The sequence below is a fragment of the Sinocyclocheilus anshuiensis genome, unplaced genomic scaffold (assembly GCF_001515605.1).
Source record: "Sinocyclocheilus anshuiensis isolate Anshui unplaced genomic scaffold, SAMN03320099.WGS_v1.1 scaffold187, whole genome shotgun sequence".
Classification (NCBI taxonomy): domain Eukaryota; kingdom Metazoa; phylum Chordata; class Actinopteri; order Cypriniformes; family Cyprinidae; genus Sinocyclocheilus; species Sinocyclocheilus anshuiensis.
In genome coordinates this window covers 498,144-519,854 of record NW_015552537.1, presented here as the reverse complement: position 1 = coordinate 519,854, position 21,711 = coordinate 498,144, and the positions used below count along the sequence as shown (strand labels likewise).

General features: G+C 43.3%; 1 protein-coding gene across 5 annotated transcripts in view; it reads left to right on the top strand.

Annotated features, from left to right (window-relative positions):
• Nucleotides 1–21,711, top strand: part of cdkal1 (CDK5 regulatory subunit associated protein 1-like 1) — a 243,364-nt gene that overhangs the window by 188,474 nt on the left and 33,179 nt on the right. For all 5 annotated transcript variants that reach the window (XM_016454129.1, XM_016454125.1, XM_016454128.1 and 2 more), the window contains exons 11-12: nucleotides 5,125–5,305; nucleotides 10,690–10,752. In XM_016454129.1, the coding sequence (XP_016309615.1) occupies nucleotides 5,125–5,305; nucleotides 10,690–10,752 (244 nt within the window). The remainder of the gene's footprint in view (nucleotides 1–5,124; nucleotides 5,306–10,689; nucleotides 10,753–21,711) is intronic.

Genomic DNA, 21,711 nt, shown 5'->3' with positions numbered 1-21,711 from the left:
AGTGTGTGTGTGTGTGTGTGTGTGTGTGTGTGTGTGTGTGTGTGTGTGTGTATGAGTGTGTGAGTGTGTGTGTGTGTCCTTTCGTAATAAGCAGAGTGAGATAAATACGATCTATCAGAACGTCACTCCTACACACATCTGCTGCAGTTCTCTGAGAGTGATGTACTGTACGTTCAGCGTTTCATCTAACGTTCATGATCATGTATGTGCAGTGAGCTGAATTCGGATTTTAACTCAAGGCCTTCAGCAGTGAGATGTGTTCGAATATGAAACACCCATACTTACAGGTGAGCGCTGGTGTGTTTTATGCAGGTGATATGCCATATTCAACCCTTCAGGCTGGAGATCCTGCACTCACTTTCCCTCTGAAGTGTGTGAATGATCTGTGTAATTCTGCTCTTCCTCTGTCAGATCAATATATCTGTGTGCTGTAGACCGAACATGGAACAGACAGCCAGAAGAAACCCTCTTTACTTTACAAATGAAGATGTAAAATTGTCTGATTAGAACATTGTTCAGGAATCAGCTATAAAAAACTCAGAGAGAAACTACTAAATGTTAAATTCCTTGTCACTAGGAGACTGAAATGAAAAGGTTTAATTTCTGTGAATTGAATGGCACATTCCCGTGGTTATTTCCCTCTCTGAGGAGGCTCTTCAGGCGGATCGCTTGCTTACTCTACACTCTTCCTCCTCCACCCACAGCAGTGCCGGCGGGCTCCACATTTCCCCTTCACATGTGGCCTGCTCCGCTCTCGCTGGGCAGAGACAAGCACGCTGGCAGCCCGCAGATGGGGAGCGGCTCCTGCTATGCTGGATGAATGAGTAAATGTTTACTTCACAGATTGCCTTGTCTCTTATCCCTACTCCTTTTATTTTAGCCGGGCCGTCCCGTTGTTTGCGCCTTCATTTCATCCCGAGCGCACTCGTACATCTGTTGTGTAAATACACACCTCTGAAAGCAGCTTCACGCCGGGAGAAGGATCTTACACCGCCCCACACATTCAGAGCCTCCGCAAACAAAGAAATTAGAATAATTCACTGCTGAGAGTGAATTCTTCTCATAGAGCCTTCTAAACCCACACTTGCCAATCTAATTCAAAGTTTGACGATATCCAGTAGCTTTTAATTAAATGGATTTAAGCCCCGCTGGGAAACGTTCTGCAGCGAGTTTAAGTGCAGGTAGGAATAAAGTGTAAACAGGGAGTGAAAGGCAGTGTGTGTTTGAATGGTGAATTCTGTTGTTTGCTCTTAGATGAGCCTGCTCTCATCACACATTACCTGAAGGGAAGTTAGCTGAAGGACCTCTCGTGTCTCTTCTGTACACTGGAATAGATTAATTTTATGAAAGTTCCAGCTCTGCTCATGTGCATTTCCCACATCCAGGCTCAATCTAACATGAAGCTCTCGTGGACAGTCAGAGCCTGTGGCATATGTGACCGTAAGACAACACTAGGATCTGGATTTATGCAGGCTGAGATACCTTCTATTCAAACACTCAAATTCACTCATTACACTATCTCAAGAAAAAAAGAACATTTTCCCTCCAAGGAGTTTGAATGTGCATTATTGAAAAATTTACAAAAGACTGGACTATATACTGTAAATGGCCATGAAATCCATGCAGTCTTTGATTGAGACGGCCCTTTTTGCATTTATCATTTTCATATTTTTAAGCATTCCTTACTTGATTCTATGATTGAGATTCTATGCAGAATGCGAAGCACTTGATGTTGTGCTGTCAGGAGTGACATGGGCAGGTTACCCTTCATTAGGTCTGATTCCAGCTGATGCACAGCAACTCTCAGTGGGGAATCTGCTGGGCCGTCCCAGCCTGAGCTCCACAGAGTATGAAATAGTCCCATCTAGAATCCTGAATGGTCCATCTGCACTGCTCTCAATCACAGCACCCTCAATACATAAACACAACACAGGTACATACTGCTCAGTAGAAAGATTTTACTGAATTTATAGGAAACGGATGCAGTGTTTTTGAGAAAGCTTGCTTGATCTATTCTTGCAAGACCTGCCGTTGACCCAGCACTTCAGCCATGAGGACGAGCTCAGCACGTGGCTTCTTCCAGCTTCATGCCAGACCTTAATTGGATCCACTGCATGAAAAGGGGCCAAAAGGTTCTGGCACAAGAGATTGATGGGCTGAGAGATACAGGAGAAACTTTTACCCATCCACCAAACCTTGACCCCAAAACACATAGTGTCCATTCTGGAGCAGAGCTGGAGACTGTCTCGGGTCTCCTGTTTCTTTTCATTTGATTCACCTGAGCGTCAAGGTTCTGTAACTGGGGTTGCTCGGTTGCATTTCTGGTTCCTGAGAACTGTGCCCTTTACTTTGTCGTGTGCTAAAGCCATTATTTGTGCACTTCTCATTTGTTTTGTGTGGCCTTTGGACATTGAGATGCTTGTTAATGCTCACACACTCTTAAACAGTGTGCCACTTGTCACTCTCGCTACTTTGTTTCCAATTAAATGTTCCCATTCTCTCAATCAGGGTCCACTTGGTTGGTGTGTGCGTTTCTGATTGTGTGGCTGATTAACAAACAAGACTGTGTTTGTTTGCCAGCATGTACTATTCAAGCATCTAGGACGGTCATTGTGAAAGCAGTTCCTGTGGCGGCTGCTATTTATATTCCTTCAATGCATCTAATTAACTGCTTTGCAACATTTGCACTTCTGGATCTCCTCCAGGCTGAGACCTCTGCCTTTCATGTCAGTGTTTTGTAGTTCAGGTCTGAGGCGTTCGCTTGGCTGTAACTGACTACACAGCACGTATGTGAGGGACGGGAGCTGCTGTGGGCTGTGACTGTAACCCCTGAGTGAGGCTTTCTAATAAGCCCAAAAACGAAGTGGCGTGCAATCATGTCCAACAAGCCAACAAAGCATCAAAGGGCCTCCATCTGCCAGCACACACCGGCAACCATTGTGGGATAGCAGACGCCGAAAGGGTCTGCTCGCTTTAGAGGATCCAATTCAGTCATTCGCTTTCTTCTTTTCTTTAGTCCGTCTCCACAGAAGGATGGAGAGGCTGGGAAACATAATGGATTTAGAGGGAAGTAGTCCATCACGCTGGCTCTCCAGTGCAGTGCTTGCTGATGAACTATCAAGGCTTCTTCACTCGAGACTGGAAGATGAGGAGTCGTGAAGTGTGTGATTCCTCTAATGCACTTCGAATTTGCTGTTGTGTCATCCTGAGATGTTCAGATCAATTATGTCCTGAACTAACACAGAATTATTTCTTAAGGAAGGACTGTGTGCACTTGTTCCAGTAGTGGATCAGAACCATTTGATTAGACCCAAATGGACCCAATGCCCAAAAGGTTTCATGTCAAGAAGAGTGCCTTGCCAAAAATCATCATGTTGAAGGTTTTCTTTTTTGTCCATTTTGAAATGAACTTATCAGTGCCGTCTCTCTATGCCTTCGGTTAGGTTGTTAGGTCATGGCACGGAAAGATGTGGATGTCCACACTCATGAAACCTACATGAGGCTTTTGTGTCCCCACTCATTCACATGATGGAAAGAAATGACCAGTGGATTCCACAAAAAAGAAAGACAGAAAGAGCAGATCAGACCAGATTATACCAGCACTAGCCTTAACTCGTTTCTTCACCAGATTAAGGCATCCTCGAGTGCATAACAGTGTTCAGTATGAGAATGTTTACTCATTGATTTTGTTGGTCTTCTGTTTGTTCTGTTGTTGTTTTTTTAATCATTCTCAGGCAAATAACCTCTTTGTAATGGAATGATGTTGTATGCTTTCCAGCACTGCTCCACTGATACCAGACTCCCTGTTGGTCATATCCTAGAACTGACTGTTTTCCATCACATTGGCTGTGGGTCGAGGCGTTTGGGTTTGTAGAAGTTGCTGCTGGCAGAGCTCGGGGAGGCTTTTCTGATGGTGAATTTCCTCTGGTACTAAAGCCTATTGTTTGAAATGGAGTCGCTGAAACAAACGAGAGATGGAAGGGGGAAAAAGCGTCAGAATTCATATTAGCGTGCCCTGCTAACACCTGGACCCCCTCCACCGTGCCCATCAGTAACTCTTCCTTTGGGAAGAGCCAGACACATTAATGCCTACAGGTCCTCGTGAATATTAATGAAGGCCAACGCTTGAGTTATATAAATAGGTTTGAGTTATCTGCCAGAAATATAAAGAGAACCCCAGTGTAGTTAAGAATTAGCATTATGGTGGACGAGGCCAATAAGTGGAGATAAATATATGTGTGGAGGTGAGAGTTATGAAAGCGGTGTGGCTGAATAATTAAATAAAAAAAATTAAATGTATGCATTTAGCAGACGCTTTTATCCAAAGCGACTTACAGTGCATTCAGGCTATACATTTTTTATCAGTATGTGTGTTCCCTGGGAATTGAACCCACAACCTTTGCGCTAACACAATGCTCTACCACTGAGCCACAGGAACATTAATAGTGGATAATGGAATAATATGATGAGGAAAGAAGATCTAGCAGATATCAGGAAATACAGTGGTTATGTTTCATTGACGGCAGTCATTTCCTCCACATGTTCAGGCCATCAAGCACCAATATCTCATGAGTGTTTCAGATGTCAAGTAAGAACAGGTTTTTTTCAACCTGTTCTTCTAGATATTTTTTTGCACTTCCCATAATGTTTAAAATCATCTGAGCTCTTCCCGTTCAGGATTCATGCATTTGATTGGCTGATAAATGCCAGCTGTGTTTTCAAAAGTTGACACATTACTGACCACACTGAGCTGCTCGCTCAGAATCCAGCTTCCTGGTTGTTTTGTTTCCTGTTGGTTAAAGATCAATGATCACATAATGCATGCACTAAGAAATCAATGAACTGATTCCTTTGTAGAGATCCTAATTTAATCAGAGCGGTGGCCAGTAGTCGATGGTTATTGAGGCTGCTAATAAGGTTCTTGAGAGACATGTGAGAACACACACAATCACATTCACTATCTGCAGTGACTGCATTGTGTTGCACAGACCGTTTTCACGCTGAGTGCTCTAAATTCAGGCAGTATAGGATTGTTCTCATGAGGCTACTCATGTGCAAAAAGCTGCTTTTTATGTAACACTTCTCGTGTTTGTTTCATCATCACACTGTGTCTGTCTCCCGTAGGGTTCCTGGCATCACTATTGCCACAGACATCATCTGCGGTTTTCCAGGTGAGACGGACGAGGACTTTGAGCAGACGATGGAGCTGGTGAGGCAGTACCGCTTTCCCAGCCTCTTCATCAACCAGTTCTACCCGCGACCTGGGACTCCAGCGGCCAAGATGGAGCAGGTTCCAGCGCACATGGTGAGATGTCAACAAGCGGTTCTTCTCGTGCTCAGTTCTGTCTATTATGACAAACAGAGAACAGGATCTGCACACATCAAGCAAAACATGTCAATTTAAAGGTTTCAGTAAATTGAATAAATCAGTAAATGCTATTGATCATAGCTAGTTTTCATGAGTGCTCCTAATCTTATGAGATTATAAATCAAGTTTGTGTTTTTTATTTATTCTAACATGCTTTACATGTCCTCCATGAAAAATATCCCATTAGTCATGTTTGCAACACATTTTCTGAATTGTCTATTTACTATAGATCTGTTTAAGGTTTTTTCATGCTGGGGTAACATTTGATTCTGTAAATGCCTTCAGCTTAACCCAACGCTTTCTACCTTACTCACATTTCATTTCTTTGGACCTTCATACAATGTGAGGTTCTTACCAGACTGTCTAGATGAATACAGTGTCTTGATGTACGTCTCATACTGCTGCTTGGTTGCATTTCTCTTTCCCACTCGTTCACTCACTTAGACTTACTGACTAAATACTCAGATTGATATTTGTTTTGTTTTTTCTTTCTTTTGAAAATCTTGCACTTGTATTATCAGCTCATTTAGCTGTTCATAGTTGAATAATGAAACTGGCTTTAGACTGATGTGTAAGTGTTAAATACTCTACGTTTACAGTACGAACATGTGAATGGCTTTTTGGATTCTTGCGTAATTTCAGCTGCATTACACTGTAACACTTTAGTATAGGGACCTATTCTCACTAATAACTAGTTGCTTATTAGCACGCCTATTATTAACATATTGGCTGTTTATTAGTACTTATAAAGCACATATTCTGCATGACCATATTCTACATTCTTAACCCTACCCCATACCTTAACTTAACAACTACCTTACTAACTATTAATAAGCAGCAAATTAGAAGTTTGAGGCAAAATTTGTAGTTAATAGTTTGTTGATAGCGAGAATTGCACCTTAAAATAAAGTGTGACCCATTACACTATTGAAATGTTGTAAAGGACAGCTTGAGTTTATTGTTAATAATATCACATCTGATGGCCATGACAGACTGCTGATAATGATAATGAATAATTGAAGCATGACCTGGTAACAGTACCAGGACCCACTGTCAATCACCTTTACCTGTTAACATGCTTCCAGATGACGGGTAAATGTGAATCTTCCTGTCGATTACTCTTTGTTATGTAATGCAGCTGTAGGCAGACGTCTCCCAGATGTGACTGCCTTATGGAGTTTCTCAGCGATTAGACCCCACTGAAACAATTATACTGACTAATGAAGCTGGAACTATCAGAGGAGGGGGATTCGTGCTGGGTTTTCTATCCACACCTTGTTCTTTGTGTATCAGTGGTTGGTATGGCTCTCGTGAGCATCAGCGTCCTCTGATTCAATGTGAGCTCCAGTAAGAGTGTTTTCACTGTCCTTTTGTCTTGGTGTTTGTGATGGAGCTCTTGTGCACATGGTGCTCGTGTATGGAGGGACCGATCCCATCATGGCAGCGGGGTCAAGGCGTGCAGCTTTAGTGGATGGTCTTCGGGGACGTCCCAGACACACCTGGCACACCTTCTGCATCCCTCTAGCAGGCTCGTCAGAGATGGTCAGCTCTGGAGGGACGGTGCATTAATAACACTTCCAGATGTCTGTCTAGGGCCGAAGGGTTGGGCTGTCCAAGCGCTTTGGTTTCTCAGCACGTTTAGCCTGTCTCATAGCTGAGGCCCAGCCGCCGCCGCGTGATGAATGGGTCTGTGAGCGTAATGGATTACCTCGCGTTATCAGCGTCAGACAGTCGCTCAGGACGAGCAGATCTGGCACGCGGGCAGAGCTGGAAAACCTGTGAGCCTCCAGACTGGCATAATTACTCCTGCGTGAGGGAAGGGTTAGCGGAGATAAATTAGAATGATCTCCTGGAATGCTGCTCTTACCAGCCAGACAGGTGTTTACCGTGACAGCTTGTCTTTAACCAGGGGAAATTAGGCAGCGTCCTCCAGTCAGAGTTAAGGGGATTTGGATTCAAAGCTTCTGCTGGTTTTGCGCAGGGATCGGTGAGGAATACCCAGCACATGTGAAAACACATTCATCTTAAAACAAAGACAGATGGGCGAGGCCTGGAGCGACCGATGCCAGCTTCATGGGGAAAACTGGAACAAAACAACAACTAAGCCGGAGTCGCTCACACTTGGGCAAAAACTGACTCTTCATTTCCATCATTTAGCCGGTTCTCAGTCACCATGGAGAAGTGTCCAGATCTACAGCTGGCTTGTTATCTGCCCTGTGTGTCATCTCAGACTGTTTGAAGTCGATTCTGGCTCGTGTCAGCAGGATTGGTGTGGGTGAAGCGACAGATCCTGAGATCTCGTGCAGTCAGTGAGACTGACTGTGAATGCAAGGCATGATGGGAACAGACAGTGACATCACTGCACTTCCTGTGGAGGAGAGCGTCTCTGAACACAACAGCACATGGAGACGTGTCATTAAGGTCGTGTTTCTCGCGTTGTAATTAAGAATAGAATATTAGCGTCCTGCTCACTGCCTACACTGTTTTAAACCACTTACAAAGTTTTTGAAAAATACTTTCAAATGAAATTGATCAAAAGTGACAGTACAAATATTTATGTTATAAAAGATTTCAATTTCAAATAAATGCTGTTCTTCTGAACTTTCTATTCATCTGTGAATCCTGAAAAATAAAATGTATCACGTTTTCCACAGAAATATTGTGCAGCACAACTGTTTTCAACATTGATAATAATCAGAAATGTCTCTCGAGCAGCAAATCAGCATATTAGAATGATTTCTGAAGATCATGTGACACTGAAGACTGGAGTAATGATGCTGAAAATACAGCTGCGCATCACAGAAATACAGCTGTTTTAAATTGTAGTAATATTTTATAATATTACCATTTTACTGTTAGATCTTGCCTACAACAAACGTGTGAACAGTAGTGTATGTGGAACAGTAAGCAGTGGCGAACATTTCAAACAGAAGTTTGCTTCATTATCACAGTAAGTCACTTTCGATAAAAGCATCTGCCAAATACACAAATGTGATGTGTTTGTGTTGTGAGTGGAGCAGATGGACAGTATACGAGGTGTCATCCTTCATCGTTGTTGAGGTGACAGATGCGCGTTCGGTTTGGATTTATGAATAGCAACATGCTTCTATATGATCTCCATCTGCCGGAGACGTTTTCACGCTTTGTGCAAAGCCAAGCCGCACATGAGCACGTCCAGCACACGATCAAGCACTGATCTGGAGCGGCTCTTCTTCATACTGTTGAGTATTTATAGACACACAGCGGCTGATACACACGTTGTGTAACGAGAACGACTCCCAACACGCTCTGCAGAGCTCATATTCCTGTCGGAGGTCCAGTGAACTGTCCTTCTGTCTCGCTGTAACTTCAGTCACTTCTGACAGAAGCCTCTGACTGCTGTGTTCATGAGTCCATGCGAGGCCCCAGCGGACGAGGAACTGTATGGAAATGTGTTGATTCCCTGCTGTACAGCATCACAAGTTATGATTGTCTCATTTAGACCTGCTCGAGTCAAATGGAAACCCATTGAAAACCTGCAGTGGCTTTTGTCCATCTTGCTCTTGCACGTCATCTGTGAAGCTGAGCGACGACTTCAAATAAAGGGGGAAAGCGGTTCTTTGGCTTATCGAGATGATTTGCTTTGGGGCCGGTGTAATCTCAGACTGAAATATTGAGTTTCTCAAGGTCACTCGGGTTCATCTTTTTTGATCAAATTCCGTTACTATTTTTCCCCCGAATGAAGATGTGTGATTTGAGGAGGGTCGAGCGTATTCTCTGAAGCTTGGTTATCTCTGACCTCGCTAACCTCTCGTTCTCTCCAGAAGGTGTGCTGCAGGAGAAAAGATCACTCCAACATCGATTGAGTGGATGAATGTGAATAGCGTAGCTGCTAGGTTCTCTTCCTCTGCAGCTGGAGTCCGGAGTTATGGAGCTAATCCAGCGGGGAGCTGCTCGTAACCCTGAGCTTCTGCGCTCTCCGTGTCAAGAAGGCCCTGGTCTGATTAGCTGAGGTGAGGTGGAGAAACACGGAGAGAGATGGAGTCACAGGGCACAGACAGCGCAGGTGTCTGTGAGATGTAGATTAGGCAGGTGTGGGCATGAATTCTCTTCTGCTGAGCTGTTTGGTGGTCTGAGCTCATTTTTTGTGTTCTCTGTTCATCTGTGATCTAGTATATCAGACCTCACTGCTTCAGGAGGGGGATTTCAGCACTGTGCGTCTGCAGATCTCATGAGCTGAAATGTTTCTGGCTTTTATGTTATATTGGAGACCGTTCTGATTTTTGTGATGATTGGTTTTGGGCAGATTAGACACCGAATGCAGAATTATTTCTGTCGTTTCCAAGAAGATATGCAGTTTTTCCACTGTATGTTGTTATTATTAGAACTGTCAATTCAGTGCTTTGCTTTAGTTTATGATAAAACAGAAATAATGTCAAAAATGTAGTCATGCCTCACTGATCTGTACATAAATTCCACTTTGAAGAACCGATGAAATACTGTCCTGTTCTTGAGAATCAGCAGCTATGACAGACGTCAAAAACCACAGCGAGAATGTTTAAATTCAGATTTAATGAACGGATTGACAGCAAGTTCTAATGTTATGATGTCTGGTGTCACATGAAGCATGTCAAACTCTAGTGTGAAACAGATAAATGTGTAGCTGACATGAAGTACTTGATCAGTTTATTCTAGCACAGCTAACGTAAAAATAACCCACCAACCTAAATGAAATAATGATTGGTATTTAAGATGCACTTCATGTACTTAAGTTATACATTCATGCACATTTTAACTATTGGTTATTCAACATAACATGGGTAGTTAAGAGTCTAAAATGTTCGTGTTTGTGCTGCTGGTTTCTGTTCTGTTTAATTGTTTTCAGACATCACTTACTGTTTTTCAGTTTATACAGCCGTACTCTCTCATTAGTGACGTGATGTGAAATCACTCATGAGGCACGTATGTGATGTGTGTATTATAGAGTAACTCTCCTCACGTCACCACTGGCTGTGAAACATGACTTCTCTTCAGCGAGACGCTGCATAATCGCTCATAATTAGCCTTTCTTTGACTCGTGACTGCATTAAAAGCCATCATACATCTCCTCAATGCTCAGCGTTTGCATTTCATTACAAATTAAGGACGGATGAGCTTTTATAGGCACTTCTGGGAGAAACGCAGAGGTCTCGGGGGCAAATTTCCTCATGTTCATCCCTTTAAGTGTTTGTTCTTCGTTCCACTGTCGGATGTCTTCATGTCACTAGGTTTGGCCTTCAGAGCTCACTGAAGTTTTCTTCAATTAATTAGCACTGACGTATGGTTGTTTTTCTCTTTCACAGAAGAAACAAAGAACCAAAGAGCTCTCTGCCCTCTTCCACTCGTACAAGCCTTATGACCACAAGGTAAGAGGAAGCTGTGTTTAAGATGTATTTAAAGTAGATGTTATTGTGGTTATAATGTGTGGGCATTGCATTCCAGAGAGAGAGAGGTTATTATGAGACTAAAGCTAAGATGTAAAATGAACAGCAGAAAGAGATGAGCGATATCGTAGTGCTGTTGAACAGGAACAGGAAGTGGTGTTTTAATGACATCATTAAAGTTTGAGCTCATGCGACTCTATCACAGAAACCCGCCAAATCCACACCGGTCTCTGGTCTCGGTCTGACACTGCGTTACTGTAACGGATCAGAGCTGCTGTAATCAAGGCCATTTCAGAAGCTCCTCATTAATGAAAGAGAGAGAGATGTAGAGGAACGAAAGGTGATGGGCTTTAAATATTTGATGCTTTCGGCTTCTATAAATGCCACTTTTTCACTGCTGCTGTTGATCTGTGTTTTATGAGTGTAGATGATGCATTAAGCAGCCAGCAGTGTGCTGATACAGACATTTGATCAGTTACCAATATATATATATAAAACACTAATGATAGTGTATATATACAAAAGTGTATGTTTTATTTATTTCTTCTGCTTGCAGCCTGATCCAAGAGAGCTACTGTATAAAACTGTCCTTTCTACATGGCATGATCTAATGATGCTTGGGTTGAGTTTTTAGATGTGACTCCTCTCAGGTCACTGAGATCCTGTATTCTGACTCAAGCGCATTTCTCTGCCCCCAGCGGGTCGGCCTTTAGTGCAGTAATGACATCCAGAGTCATGTTTCCCGAGGCGTTTTCACAGCACACATCACGTATGTTGTTTTTACATTACTAAAAACGTTATAAGAACACAGCAACAAGCACATTTGTGTCTTTAATTAGTAACTTCCTGCCGTTGTCCAGCTGTTATTGGGATCATTGGTCAGTATATCCTCGTGTGTTCATGTGGCCACTCAAACTCGTCCGGGTCGCAGATGATTCCCAGCGATCCTCTCTGTCCTGAGCGGGATGCAATCCACGTTTTTTTGGACATGTTCACAGAACACACACTTTTGCTCTGTAGCTGCTGCTGCGTTTTCATGGATCTTTCAGGAGTTGCTCAAGATCATACAGTGAGTGTGTGTGTGTGTGTGTGTGTGTGTGAGAGAGTGTGTGATGACAAAACACTGCACGTACACACCTGTTTGTGATGTGTCAGTAGCTGGGGTGCAAACGTGTCACTCTTTGGTGGAAATTGCTGCGTTAGACTCAACACAAGGCATGTGTGTGCTTGAGTAGATCTGGTGAGTGAGATCAGAGGTGTTTAAGATGCAGCTGCAGTGCTGTTGCTGTTATTGATTATCAGAGGAGTTTCGGTGAGAGTGCGCATCTCAGGGATCTCGTGCTGAACGAGGGATTGTCAGCTTTAGTAATTAAGGAAACACTCTTTGATTGCTTTTTGTATACATTCTGTTCACAATTTGAGTAAAAGTTGAGAGAGATGGAACAAAAAACTCAAAATAGATCTAAACACTAAGTGTTGTAGTGTTCCAGGTCTATCAGTCTGCATTTACACTACAACACTTAGTGTTGTAGTGTAAATGCAGACTGATAGACCTGGAACAGCAAACCACAAAACACATCTTTGACTGAATGTGTTTAGTAGCTGCTAGAGTTACATACTAAAAACTCAATGTTTTTTTGGTTTTAATCCAGTGACCCTGGGATACAGTCCTGCATGCAGTCCTGTTACACACACACACACACTGATTCATCGATATGTATTTATGTGTAAATAATTGTTTCACTCTCTAACAATATTCAACAAGTGTACAAACACGCATTTCTGTTCTGTTTCTGCAGCATCACAGTGTCATCTCAGCACATCTCAGGCTATGGATTGTGATTAATAACCAGTGGCTGAAATGACATTTCAGTCTGTTTTGGAATGAAATGACTGATTCTAAACACAGTTAATGTTTTCACACTGTTTGCATGATCTCACACAGTTGTAGCTTGATGACAGCAATATTCTGCTCAGTGATATTTACCTTGATTGTGTTTTATTTTCTGTCGTCTCACTGCTTCACTCACTGTAGAAAACTCTTCATTAAGGACAGGATCGCTGGTGGAAATGACATCACAACATAAACTGTGATGTCGTTTTCATCAGACTGAGGGTTTGGTTATATTGTTCAGTTAGGGTTAGTTTAGGCTCCAGACTGCGGCCGTTTTTTCTGCAGGTGCGGCTAAATTGTGTGGGTGCGTCCACCATGTTGTCCAACTCATGAGCGCTGCATATGAGAAACAGCAAACGAAACCAAAGCGTAACGAAACCGAGCTACTCGTTTGAGCTGCGCAGTTCATCAGCTCGGACCAATACAGAACAGAACAGGTTTACTTGGGAGCCAGTGTTGATCTCACGAGATCCAGAGAGAAGCGCTTGATTCACAGCAGAATTCTGTTATAAACAGAGCGCTGACGCAGAAAACCTGGAAGTCGTAACGTAACGTACAGTATAACCGTAATGTGGCAGACACAGCCGAATGTTATTACATTATTCATTTCTGAGAGAGAAGTTCAAGCACTTTTCAGTGACTTTCAAATATTTCACACAACTGTTTCCAGCACTTTAAAACTCTAAAAAGGATCCAGTTTAAATGTTATTTTTAAGGGGATGACCAAAATATACTTTGTTAAACAAATGCTTATGTAAAATTAAAATAAATAAATGACATCAAATTACCACTATAAGCAGCAGAGGAACACTTATTGGCCTATTCGTCGTTCATTTCTACTTTTTTCTTTATATTTTGAAATTATAAAATGATCAAAAAAACTATTATAAAATATCAAATCATCAAGAAATCAAACTTTGTCAAAGTTTTGCACTTGTGTGTATGAAGTAAGAAAAGTCACAAAGTGCCTCGAAAGACAAATGTTTCTTTGATTTGCGACTGAATCGCATAAAGAGTGTTTCTTTTATAATCACTGAAGTCAGTTCCACATGATACTATAGAAGAATAATGGTACATTTAATAAGAGTAGAATATATTAATTTTCTACATAAAAACTTTGCACGTTACTGTTGTTAATAAAAGTAAATTTTCTAGGCTTCCCAACTCAAGCTCAGTGCTTTACTGTCAAATGTATTACCAAGAAATAAACCTGTAATATTAGTAACTGCACTTATTAATGCACAATAATAGTAGTTTTATGATTAAATGATCTTTACTTGTAATATCCAAACCTGCTCCGCCTCTGCTCTCAGATGTCAGTCTGGAGCCCTGAACTGTTTGAGTTGCTGGGACCTGCACATGTTACGCTTGATTTACACAAGGAAGAGAAACGGCTGACAATCATCCTGACAGCAAACAGCATCTCATCGTCTCCGTCTCATCGCAGTACAGGAGCTCACAGCAGCTGCAGCAGACGGATGTATGGAGAGCGAGCAGCTCCGGCTGTGGGTCAGGTGCAGGCCGGGATCAGTGTTTGGCCGCGCTGGATAACTCATCTCCACATTAACACACAGATGTGTCTCCTGCCACGCTGAATAAACTGCTCTCTTAGCTATGCTAATATCCTGTGCTGTGAATGAAGTAATTACAGTAACCTCAGAAAGCCGTTCAGAGCAGGAGCCGGCAGACAGTAATGACCCTCGCTTTTGTTGCTGGAGATTCCCTTTATGTCCCTCACTTGTGCTAAATCTCAACAATTCATGTGTGCATGTGTGATTTTTGGAGTTATTTTATTTTTTTGTGTTTAGTTTGCTGGGATCAGGGAAACGGTCTCGTTTCCCGCAATGCAAACCTCATGAATGAACAACGGGAATAACCATGAATCCGGCTTTATTGTCAAGTAAATCCACTGTTTTTCATCATCATCATCATCATACAGTGGCCGAGAGAGCTCAACGCGCTGCAGAAAACACATGCAAATAGAAAAAGCTCCAGCAAATCAAGAAAACATCTTCATCAGTTTGACAACAGGTGCTGCAAATTCTCACAACACAACCAAATAAAGAATTGTTTTTGCAGTGTGTTTCTTTGTTTGGTTGTGTTGTGAGAATTTTCAGCGCGTGTGTTGGCAAATTGATGAAGATGTTTTCTTAATTTGCAGGCGTTTTTTCTATTTGCAGCGCGTTGAGCTCTCTCGGCCACCGTATCATCATCATTATTATTATTATTATTATTATTATTGCAGCATATGCGTAATCAGAAGGTTAAAATGAGTACTGTAGGTCAGAGTGCTGTCTGTTCAGATGAAATGCATGGCAGTCATTACACATCTTTTTTGCTCAGTTTGTTCATGTGGTTTGAGTTTGAGTGTGTGTGTGTGTGTGTGTGTATTTGCATGCAGTGTGAGTGTGTGAAAGCGTGTATGTGTTTGTTAGTGTGTGTGTGTTTTGAGCATGCAGTGTGTGTGTGTGTGTGTGTGTGTGTGTGTGTGTGTGTGTGTGTGTGTGTGTGTTCAGTTGGTGTGTCTCTCTGGCCGCAGTGAACAGGCATGAAGAGGCTGATTTTGTGTACAGATGCGTAATGAATGCAGGAGCCCAGTGATTGGGGCAGTGATTTATGTGATCTATCTGCAGCCAGATGGCAGTGAACAAGGCCCATCAGTCCCAGTCAAAAGACTATTGAGCAGTGTACAATGCTTTGTGTGAGCAGAGATCGGGCCGGGACTCAGCAGCACCTCTCTGAGCTCCGGTGCTTCACCACAATAAAGAGCAGATAAGCTCTGATAAACTCACGGAGATGTCTCAACATGTCCGGCTCAGAGACAGAGAAGCATCAGCCTGACATGAGTCTGTGTGTCCATCATGCAACGCTCATTTGATTTTGGTGTCATTATTTTGTAAAGTTCTTTTTGTCTTTAGAGTGCTTTTAGTTTAAAGGTTGTCGATCAGCCCACACTGATCATCCTCATATAAGCAGATATCATCCGTTAACTCGCTCCTTCAGCCTGATTCTCAGCATGGCTCTCATGGATCTCTCTGATCCCGTCTGGATCTCTTTATCATCGGTCTGTGATGGGAGCGTCTGAGCCGCTCTGTGCTTGACCTCTGTTTGTCTGATTTGTTTGCCTTGTCCTGCTGCTATTTCAGAGGCGGGTGGAAACTCGTCTTTAATTCACGCTTGATTTGCAGCTCTCTCCTGATTAGTTGTAGTTTCTTGTTTGATTGGGACGCCTGCTGATTCACACAGATCCATCAGAAGCGCACTCTCTCTCTCTCTCTCTCTCTCTCTCTCTCTCTCTCTCTCACACACACACACACACACACACACACACACACTTCATCACATACACTGGCACGTTTTCCCACACTTGATGTATTAAATATGATCTCTCAGAGTGTCTGATTGTCAGAAGACCTGACCGTTTCATTGAGAGTTTCACTCAGTCGCTGTAGAATCATTGCGGGCTGTTTTTTCCTCGTATGATCATGACTCTGCTGTAGTTTTGGCATGATGACAGCTGTTTGTGTGATGTTTGTGCTGTGTGTTCATGTTCACTGAATGCCATGAATCCTGCCGTCTGACTGCAGACTACTGCTAAGAAGTGTGCTGTAGATGAAGTTTGGGGCATATTGCGCTCCACACAGGCAGACAGTGATGTTATTGGTTTTAAAGTGCTGCTTTTGTTGGTCTCTTGGACGTGAATCTTTGTGTGCCGCTCTCTGGAAGCGCTGCTGTGTTGTCGTAAGACAGAGAGAGGCGAGTGTGTCCTGTCTCTGTCTCTGTCGCTATTGGTTTGAAAGCACACTCATCGTCCAGCAGTGGTTAGTAAACTGCTCTTGACAGATGTCTTGAGACCGCGGGCTGATAGGAGAATCTACATCTGTGAATGAATGACGAAACATGCATATGCTTGTGTGATTTCACAAAACTCAGTGTCCAAATGAGAGTCACTGCAGTCACAACTAGTTGTTCAATCTGGTTTTGTTCACATTGTGTGTTTTGCGTATAAATTAATTACCTGACTTATACAAGAATAAATGCTGGGTCACACTTTAGTTTGGGGACCGATTCTCACTATTAACTAATGATTAACTACAACTTTTGCCTCAGTAAACTCTAATTAGCTGCTTATGAATAGTTAGCAAGGTTGTTGTTAAGTTTAGATATGGGCTTTAAGGATTAAGGGATCTAAGACATGGTCATGCAGAATAAGACATTAATATCTGCTTTATTAGTTCTAATAAACAGCCAATATGCTAGTGATATGCAACTAGTTAATAGTGAGAATTGGTCCTTAAACTAAAGTGTTACCAGATGCTGTTGTAGAATGCAGATGAACAGAATGAGATGACACTGATTTAACCTGCTCAAAGTCAGTTCATGAAATCACACACACTCACTTCTGTAGCAGCTCTTTACATGGTCACTACTGTAACTTTATTCCTCCTTCAGAACTCTGAAGTTAATGTATGATTCGGTGATCTCAGTCTCTCGTGTCTGTATGTGATGTTTCAGGTGAAGCCTCATCCGTCAGTCGGTTGGACCGCGAGGCGACGCTGCTGTCAGGAGCTTCAGTTCACTGAATCCATCTTCAGATCTTTAGTCTCTGCTCATTGTGGTCCAGTAAACTCTTCAGCAGGTGCAGAAACAGTCCTGACCAGCTGTTGAGTGGCTCATGTTTGGTGGGCCTCGTCGTCTCACTGAGAGAAGCATTTAAAGCTTCAAACAGACGTGTCACAACACGCGCTGGTTAGTTTAGCATCTGAGCACTCCGATCTCACTCAAGCAAATTATATTCAGTGTTGATTGAAATAATGTTGCTTTAGGAGACATTTCAGTTGTGTCTATGCACCATCTTTGATTTAGTTTTCACTTCACTTGTTGCAGAGCATTATTGCATTGCCTCCTTTGTGAAGAATTAAAAAGAAATGACTGATAAGTTGTCTAGTTAGTCTGCACACTACAGTAGGTTTGGTGCTGCTGTTTCCATACTGGCTCATTTCAGTCCAGATATCCACATTTCATGTATTGCCAAATAGGTATCCGTGTAGAGAGTGCCTCTAAGTTTCTACTAAGCTCTGACGTGTTTCCTATGTTGTTATATGGCAGTATATCATACATAGTAACTGGTTAATGAAAACTATCATCAGTCCGTTTTAAAGCAAGTTAAGCGTTCCTGAAGCTTAAATGTAGTGGACGAGTCACGGAGAGGCTGTGGTTTTGTGTACGTTGTATTAATGTGACTAATATGACTCTCATCTGCTTTATCTGCTGCTTTGCTTGTTGAGTTTGTGGGTGGGCAAACACATCTGGAGCCACGGTTAACAAGCCTTTCATGTCAAAGCCCCCTGAAACTAGTCCACTTACACAACAGCATAATCATCTGCTCAAACAGCGCAGCAGACACTTTCACAGCCGGATTATGGCTTTTGTTGAGCTATGACTCGATAGGAGCCTGTGATTTTAAGACGTCATTGTGTGTTTCGTGCCACGGCCGTCCAGGAGGACATCAATACAGCCACATTCATCATGCAGTATTGTTCAGATTTGCAAATGCTGTTATTAAGTCCGATTTCATTATGGAGCCACTGCTGCAAGTCGTCTTTGAAGCCTGTTTCTATTGACACGATCTAAAGAAGCACATTACACAGCGGCTGCTTTTGTCTGAAAATAAACATCATTTCTGCATGAACATCATCAAACCCTCCTGTCTCCGGACAGCGCAGGACTTTAAGACGGTAGAATCATAACTGTGCGGCGCTGATGGGGTTTCTGGTTAGTCTCTGTGTTTGAGAGCCAATGTTTCTGTATCCAGTGAAACGGAGAAAGTCTTGAAGTGTGAGATCTGTGAGAGTCCATACAGTGAAAGTCAATGGGGTCCAAACATCATCTTTTATTAGTTCGGGACGATGTGAGGGGGAGTAAGTGATTATGGGGTGAACTATCCGTTTATCACTGTAAAACATGCCATCATGCTACTAAGAGTGTAATCATTCAGCAGGAATGAATGCACAGAGAGATGATTGACATCTGTCAGTTGATGATGATGATCTCAAAGGCTCAACATGAGCTTCATTAGCAGTGAACATATTTAAAATGAAGCTCAGATCTTTTAATATGTAAGCTCTGGAAATAAGAGGCATGCATTTGTTTTTGTAGAAGGGCCCTTGAGGAAAGTCAACTTCATTTCCAGAATCTCCCAGAATGCCTCAGTGTCCAGCGGTGTGTTTGAGAGGAGCTCCTTATCTCAGAAACAAACCTGTGTGTGTGTGTGTGTGTGCGTGTGTGAGTGTGTGTATGTGCGTGTGTGAGAGTGTGTGTATGTGCGTGTGTGAGAGTGTGTGTATGTGCGTGTGTGAGAGTGTGTGTATGTGCGTGTGTGAGAGTGTGTGTATGTGCGTGTGTGAGAGTGTGTGTATGTGCGTGTGTGAGAGTGTGTGTATGTGCGTGTGTGAGAGTGTGTGTATGTGCGTGTGTGAGAGTGTGTGTATGTGCGTGTGTGAGAGTGTGTGTATGTGCGTGTGTGAGAGTGTGTGTATGTGCGTGTGTGAGAGTGTGTGTATGTGCGTGTGTGAGAGTGTGTGTATGTGCGTGTGTGAGAGTGTGTGTATGTGCGTGTGTGAGAGTGTGTGTATGTGCGTGTGTGAGAGTGTGTGTATGTGCGTGTGTGAGAGTGTGTGTATGTGCGTGTGTGAGAGTGTGTGTATGTGCGTGTGTGAGAGTGTGTGTATGTGCGTGTGTGAGAGTGTGTGTATGTGCGTGTGTGAGAGTGTGTGTATGTGCGTGTGTGAGAGTGTGTGTATGTGCGTGTGTGAGAGTGTGTGTATGTGCGTGTGTGAGAGTGTGTGTATGTGCGTGTGTGAGAGTGTGTGTATGTGCGTGTGTGAGAGTGTGTGTATGTGCGTGTGTGAGAGTGTGTGTATGTGCGTGTGTGAGAGTGTGTGTATGTGCGTGTGTGAGAGTGTGTGTATGTGCGTGTGTGAGAGTGTGTGTATGTGCGTGTGTGAGAGTGTGTGTATGTGCGTGTGTGAGAGTGAGTGAGTGAGTGAGAGAGAGTGTGCGTGTGTGAGTGAGAGTGTGCGAGTGAGAGTGTGCGTGTGTGAGAGTGAGTGAGTGTGTGTGTATGTGCGTGTGTGAGAGTGAGTGTGTGTGTGTGAGTGAGTGAGAGTGTGCGTGTGTGAGTGAGAGTGTGCGTGTGTGAGAGTGAGTGAGTGTGTGTGTGTGAGTGAGAGTGTGCGTGTGTGAGAGTGAGTGTGTGTGTGTGTGTGTGTGTGTGTGTGAGTGTGTGTGTGTGAGTGAGTGAGAGAGAGTGTGTGTGTGTGTGTGTGTGTGTGTGTGAGTGTGTGTGTGTGAGTGAGTGAGAGAGAGTGTGTGTGTGTGTGTGTGTGTGTGTGTGAGTGTGTGTGTGTGAGTGAGTGAGAGAGAGTGTGTGTGTGTGTGTGTGTGTGTGTGTGAGTGTGTGTGTGTGAGTGAGTGAGAGAGAGTGTGTGTGTGTGTGTGTGTGTGTGTGTGAGTGTGTGTGTGTGAGTGAGTGAGAGAGAGTGTGTGTGTGTGTGTGTGTGTGTGTGTGAGTGTGTGTGTGTGAGTGAGTGAGAGAGAGTGTGTGTGTGTGTGTGTGTGTGTGTGTGAGTGTGTGTGTGTGAGTGAGTGAGAGAGAGTGTGTGTGTGTGTGTGTGTGTGTGTGTGAGTGTGTGTGTGTGAGTGAGTGAGAGAGAGTGTGTGTGTGTGTGTGTGTGTGTGTGTGAGTGTGTGTGTGTGAGTGAGTGAGAGAGAGTGTGTGTGTGTGTGTGTGTGTGTGTGTGAGTGTGTGTGTGTGAGTGAGTGAGAGAGAGTGTGTGTGTGTGTGTGTGTGTGTGTGTGAGTGTGTGTGTGTGAGTGAGTGAGAGAGAGTGTGTGTGTGTGTGTGTGTGTGTGTGTGAGTGTGTGTGTGTGAGTGAGTGAGAGAGAGTGTGTGTGTGTGTGTGTGTGTGTGTGTGAGTGTGTGTGTGTGAGTGAGTGAGAGAGAGTGTGTGTGTGTGTGTGTGTGTGTGTGTGAGTGTGTGTGTGTGAGTGAGTGAGAGAGAGTGTGTGTGTGTGTGTGTGTGTGTGTGTGAGTGTGTGTGTGTGAGTGAGTGAGAGAGAGTGTGTGTGTGTGTGTGTGTGTGTGTGTGAGTGTGTGTGTGTGAGTGAGTGAGAGAGAGTGTGTGTGTGTGTGTGTGTGTGTGTGTGAGTGTGTGTGTGTGAGTGAGTGAGAGAGAGTGTGTGTGTGTGTGTGTGTGTGTGTGTGAGTGTGTGTGTGTGAGTGAGTGAGAGAGAGTGTGTGTGTGTGTGTGTGTGTGTGTGTGTGCGCGAGTGTGTTTAAACGTATCTGTTTGCTCTTACAGATTTAAGACACTGGCAAAAATGGATTTAATGTAGTTTAATCCCACACGTTTGTTCAACAGCAGTTCAGCATTACCTTATTTCCAAACAGAGTAATTTGCTTCGACAGCCATTATCGTGAAGTCAGATTCAGGTCCAGCTGTGATGAGGATCATCAGCTATTATAAAAACTGTTAAGGCTTCAATCTGACAGCACTGAAACACCAGTTTCTGCGGTTCCTATTCACTTCTCTTTTTCTTGTTTTTTTTTTCTTCTGTAGAGTATTGTTCGTAATACTGACGTGATGGAAATGAAAGTGAACTTTGAACTCTGAACTTTCATCTAACCAGTGTCATTCACACTCCTGAAGGGATTGTTCACCCAAACAAGATCATCCTGTCATCATTTACTCACCCTCATGTCCTTATAACACCACAGTTCATGCACAGTGTCCGTGTTTCGTCTTCATCTGCATCCTTGAACATCCTGAATCCCATCTTCAGCAGTTCATTAGGATGTGCTAAAAGGGCAGGAGGTTTAACAGGCCGACAGGAATCTGCTTTTCTCCTGTTCTGACCCTAATAAAATCCATCCATCTCATTCCTCACCATCTGCTTCCATCTGTTAATTCAGCTCGATCAGTCACTCACTCGCACGCACGCACGCACGCACGCACACACACACACACACACACTCACTCTCACAC